The sequence below is a fragment of the Branchiostoma floridae genome, chromosome 17 (genome assembly GCF_000003815.2).
Source record: "Branchiostoma floridae strain S238N-H82 chromosome 17, Bfl_VNyyK, whole genome shotgun sequence".
NCBI lineage: Eukaryota > Metazoa > Chordata > Leptocardii > Amphioxiformes > Branchiostomatidae > Branchiostoma > Branchiostoma floridae.
This window is the reverse complement of record NC_049995.1, coordinates 16,208,169-16,209,926: the sequence shown is the minus strand read 5'-3', so window position 1 is coordinate 16,209,926 and position 1,758 is coordinate 16,208,169. Positions and strand designations below refer to the sequence as shown.

General features: G+C 39.2%; 1 protein-coding gene across 1 annotated transcript in view; it reads left to right on the top strand.

Annotated features, from left to right (window-relative positions):
- Positions 1-1,758, top strand: part of LOC118404135 (nucleolar protein of 40 kDa-like) — a 16,750-nt gene that overhangs the window by 11,025 nt on the left and 3,967 nt on the right. The window contains exon 4 of the mRNA XM_035803132.1: positions 1,367-1,455. Within this exon, the coding sequence (XP_035659025.1) occupies positions 1,367-1,455 (89 nt within the window). The remainder of the gene's footprint in view (positions 1-1,366; positions 1,456-1,758) is intronic.

The following is a 1,758-nucleotide window of genomic DNA, read 5'->3' as shown; positions in this document are numbered from 1 at the left end:
TTCTAGTCTAACATCTGACGCTTTTGGTAGCACTGTCAGATTTTTTAAACAAACATCAAACGTGAGTCTTCAAGCAGTCAGATTATTTCAATCTAAAATCTGATTTAAAAATCTGACATGGCGCAAGGACCAATGTCAGATGTTAGATTAAAAACCTGACTTGGTGTAAGGACCAATGTCAGATGTTAGATTAAAAACCTGACTTGGTGTAATATTTTAGGTCATCATAGTAGGGCAGATGACAGAAGTTCTTCGCATTGTCATATGTCACATATTCACATCATTACTGTAGCACTGTCAGATGTGAAATCAGATATGACAGAACTGATGTATGTTGTCAGTTTGAGAATCATAGACATACGTCGTGGGGCATCATTTTTCCCAGCGATTCGTCAATTATTGTATGTTGTCAGTTTGAGAATCATAGACATAACGTTTATACGTCGTGGGGCATCATTTTTCCCAGCGATTCGTCAATTGTATGTTGTCAGTTTGAGAATCATAGACATACGTCGTGGGGCATCATTTTTCCCAGCAATTCGTCAATTGTATGTTGTCAGTTTGAGAATCATAGACATACGTCGTGGGGCATCATTTTTCCCAGCAATTCGTCAATTGTATGTTGTCAGTTTGAGAATTATAGACATACGTCGTGGGGCATCATTTTTCCCAGCGATTCGTCAATTATTGTATGTTGTCAGTTTGAGAATCATAGACATAACGTTAAATATACGTCGTGGGGCATCATTTTTCCCAGCGATTCGTCAATTGTATGTTGTCAGTTTGAGAATCATAGACATACGTCGTGGGGCACGATCGCTGTCCTGGGCTTCCTCGCGTGCCGGGATTGGGCAACTCACGTGCAACGTCGCAACGTCAGGTCATATTCCAATTTCGTGGTCGTGGAATCGGGCGTTTGCTCATTTGCATTTTCGTGACGAGACAAATGCGACCGCAACCGGCAAAACTGAGTATGGCCACTTCAAACTATGAACTAGCCTTTTAGTAAGTAACATGATGCTAAGAAATATTACTGACATTGCATCAATACTAGTAGCTGCATGGGCACTTCAAATCATGACCTAGCTCACAGGCCAATCCAATCTTCAAGGGAGAATTTGGAGTGGAAATTTGTAATTTTGATTGGCTGTTTTTCTGACAGTCCTTTAGATCCCCCATAAAGAATTTAGAGGAAGGATTGTCAGAAAAAAAGTGCAGGTCAAAAAACTTAGCAATTTTCTACCTGAACATCACATTGTTAACGTTTAGCTAGGATTTAGTAGGAAAGCCAGAAAATTAACCTGTCACCTTTGACCTTGTGTCTTTTGGCTAGCCATTTGATTATACATGTTCTTCTATATTGCAGGAAGGAGGCAATGGGAAGATCTCCCTGTCCATGAAGGTCGTGAACCAAGGGGACGGCCATGACCTTGACCCTAACAATGTTGCCATGAGGTGGGGTATCATGTTTCACTTTTATGTTAATCTTCTGCCAATTTGAATTTCCGTAGTATTTTCTGTTTTCTACTTGTATGATGTATTTAAATCATGCTCAATAAAGATATTGAAGTGAAAACACATTGGCCATGAAGGTCCATATGTACTCATTCAATCCTTGTTCATATCTCTAATACCTTACCAGTAAGCACACAAAGCATATAAAGTAAAGTGTTATATCAAACGTATTGTTACAGTTTTGCACAAATGATAGGGAATCAAAAGAGAGAACTATTCAATGCTAACCCAAATTTCCTTCAT